At 34.9% G+C, this 3,686-nt stretch overlaps 1 protein-coding gene across 1 annotated transcript; it reads right to left on the bottom strand.

The window, feature by feature from the left end:
• Nucleotides 1-1,967: 1,967 nt before the first annotated feature.
• LOC122295850 (putative protein TPRXL) lies at nucleotides 1,968-3,305 on the bottom strand. Its single transcript, XM_043105102.1, has one exon. It carries the CDS (start codon nucleotides 3,109-3,111, stop codon nucleotides 2,212-2,214), a length of 900 nt encoding a protein of 299 aa, XP_042961036.1. The 5' UTR covers nucleotides 3,112-3,305; the 3' UTR covers nucleotides 1,968-2,211.
• Nucleotides 3,306-3,686: the final 381 nt, after the last annotated feature.

Here is a 3,686-nt window from a genome sequence, read left to right on the forward strand (position 1 = left end):
AATCAATAATTAATAATAAAACACATTGAATTAAATTTCACAGTTAAAAATCGTAAAATAATACTACGTAAATTATCTAAATTTTAAAACAAAAAAGCTCATACCCCTAATAAATGCAATAATTACTGTTAAAATACACGTAAATACGAGGTGTCACAATTTATAAATCCAATCTTGTACTGGGCAACTAGCACCAACTACATCAATCATCTCCGTGTGTAATAATTTTCTCCTATCAGAATTTGAGTAACAAGAACTATACCAAGAGAATCTTCATTTTGTAAGAATGGGTGGCCAGAGTCTTCAACTATGGAAGGCGATGAAGAGGACGTCATTCGAAGGAAAGAAAACCTAATTCGATACCATATTACAAAATGAATGAGAAGCTTGCCATGATATTGTAAAGTTAATTCATACGTACAAAAGAAAATGGAGCTCTATTATATAGAGCTTCAAGAGATGTTTGGAAATAATTTCTATTACATCTCATTTCATCTCATCTAATCTCATTTCCTTTCTAAATATTATTTAAATACGAAAATTTCCAAGCAATCATTACAACTTTTTTCATACTTATCGTCACAACTTCTCTAAACTTTCAAATAAATAAAAAATTAACTTTTTCAAAATTTTAAAATAAAAATAATATTATAATTTTATAATAATTTTATTTCACTTTTTTTTAATTTTTTAAAATTTAATAAATATATAATTTAAATTATTTTATTATTAATAATTAATTATTTTATTACTATTTATAAAAATTTTATGTCATCTCATTTGTCAAGTATGAGCTCAGTCTTTACATTGGTGAGAACCAACTTTAACAAGCTATGCTTATCATGTATTGACACCTTTATGCTGACATGTACGTGATCCCAATACAACTTTAAAGTCACTAATCAGCCAAAAAGTTGATGGATAAACAAGATTTCACGCTCAATCGAAATCCGGACCTCAAATTTATCAATTGGAAACTGAAGTGGGTGTGGACTTTTTGACGTCAAAAGAGGCTTAATTCCTTCTAAATCTCCCAAACTTTTCTTCAATTTTTAATTCTTCTAAGCGGGTTAGATATAAATACCCATATATATATATATATATATATGTGCCAAAGTCAGGGCTTGGTCACCATTTTCCTGGCCCAATCTGGGCGTCATACACACCGAGGCCCGGAATCATCAAAAAATAACATCTTAAACAATTTAAAATTGCAGCTGAGAAGTTTGAAAAGAAAATAAATTCATGGGGGAAATTGTTGCTATATATCCAATATCAGCTTTCAAAAGCAGAATTTAGAGAGAAAATAAATAAATGAATACTCTTATATTATAGGATTAATTTTAGCCAATCTAACACTCAAAAGAGTGTTAACTTTGGCAATTAGACTAAAATTAAACAGGAAACAGAGAGATTCAATCACAATTTTCAACCTTGTTGCGTCTTCTTTAGACCAGTTCACCTGCCAAAACGTTGTCTGTCTTGGATGGTCTGTCATATGCGGGACGAATCGCCAAGTGGTCAATTATATCATCTTCGTATGTTTGTCATATGCAGAAACACCAACATATATAAGTTAAAAGAGAACGCACAACTATGTCTATATACATTGAAGCAGAAAGAAAAAGACTTCAAAAGTAGGTAAAATTACACCATTAATCGTCATCTAATTAATGAGTAGGGGGATTGATCTTTTCTCATTTGTGATAAAGACTACCCCATACTGTCTTCAAGCTGTAATGGGAATGATACGATGCAGAAATTTTCTGTTCATGATTTGCTCTCAATTTGATCAATTTCGGCAGTATCGAGAGTGAGAAGAGAGAATTTCATGCCATTCATGTCACCATGTTCGGATCTAACTCAGATATATATTCTGATATTATATTAAATTACTATTTTTTTTTTTTTTTTTTAAAGTTTGAGACGATAAGAATAAATGAATCTAATCATTTAATTTATTAACATTTCCAAACTACAAGACTCTTAGCTTCATTACATTACTTCAAAAATAGAATATGTAGGCAGCAAAAATAATTACATAAGGAAATCGGGAAATACTCATGATCCCATAACCACAAAGAAGAGGGAATTTGATCCAGCTGATCATTATCGAAAACTGTTCATGAATGAAGACTGCAAATACCCAATGAAAAAAAAAAAAAAAAAATGAATGCTATGAACACTATATATATATCAGCACACTTAGTTCTACACAAAGATAAAACAATCCAAGGAGATGAGAGGGTTGTCAATGTCCTCCATGGGAATCGAGTCGTTGTCAAAATCCGACAGTGCTTTTCCAACTGCGATGTCATCAATTTTTGAACCAATTCTGTGTATGCATGTCTCCCAATTCCTCAAACAAGGGCGTAATTGACGACTTGAGTTGTTATTTGGACTTGTCGGCCTCAAATTTTCCTTCCTCACAGATGATTGTACAGAGCTCACTGTATTAGGCTTCGAGCCAACGATATGCTTTGAATGACATTCTAGTGGTGCGTGTATCAAAACTGGCCCATATCTGTCACCATTATTATACCTCCGGCTTGGAGATGGTGACTTCAGTGTTGATCTGCTTGGTATAGAATATGCATGATTAGGCCACTCGGGATCCCTCCGAAAACTCTTCTGTCTTGTCAGCGGTGTAGGAGAGCTTGACCGGACTCTCTTCTGTGGTATCGAGGCAGCAGCTTTTTGTGGGTGTTTCAGTGGTGCGGCAATTGGTTTTGCCACTCTCTCTGTCTTTTGGATCTGAACCTTACTGAGCAAAGCAGAATTTTCCTTGATAGAATTGATACGGACAACATGCGGATTCTCCTTAACACATGACCACAAGAACTCATTGGAGAATGATCGATCTTTCGAACTCAAGACCGAAGATGCACTCGATGACAATGAGCTTGAGGTCGTGGTGTTACTGGCAGTGCAAGTGAGGGAAGAAACAGAAGAAGTTGAAGAAGTGGGGGAAAGAGGAGAAGGAGAAACTTTGTTTGAGTGAGGAGTACCTGGAGTTTTAGGGGCTTGAGAGATGACACGCTTGTCTTGGACATGGCTAAGTTCTTCCTGGGGATGTTTCTTGGGTCTGCATTTGCTGATGCAAGAACCCATTTCATAGATTTTGATTCAGATCTTTGCAAAGGAGAGTAAGGACTATAGCCAGCATATAGAAGAACATGGTGGCCATTTCTATATAAGATGTTGCAGTAGCATTTGAAAAGGGGAAGGAAAAAAAGTGGAGTTGGGTAGCTTTTTTGCTTTTGTTCTTTTTACTTTTCAGATATTTGAATTTGGTTGCCGGGTATGAAACCCGTTGCATAACGGCTGCGTAGAGGGAATAATCGATGATGGTTTTGCTTACTTTTATCAAGCAGAGTGGGGATCATAGCAGATTAGGTGCCTCCTGGTATTTTATTAAGGTCCACTTTACCTTTCAGCTTAGGGACTTGCTACGCATGAGATGCAATTAAGCTGCCAAGTGCTCATGTTTGATGTGCTGCATGTGCAAATACATCTCTTTCCATTCCAATTCAATTTTCAAAAAACATGCCGTCATTGGATATTTCAAACACTTGCTGTATGTCGATTCAGTGGGCGAAGCTACAAGAAAAAAAGTTGGCAACTGGGAAAAAAAATTGTATTTGGAAACAATGCTTCATGTACAGTGTACATCACATTGCCTAACT

This window comes from Carya illinoinensis, chromosome 15 (assembly GCF_018687715.1).
Source record: "Carya illinoinensis cultivar Pawnee chromosome 15, C.illinoinensisPawnee_v1, whole genome shotgun sequence".
Taxonomy (NCBI): domain Eukaryota; kingdom Viridiplantae; phylum Streptophyta; class Magnoliopsida; order Fagales; family Juglandaceae; genus Carya; species Carya illinoinensis.

What these genes read in the sequence shown, in the direction of transcription:
- LOC122295850 (XM_043105102.1), bottom strand. Translation starts at nt 3,111, where the DNA reads ATGGGTTCTTGCATCAGCAAATGCAGACCCAAGAAACATCCCCAGGAA.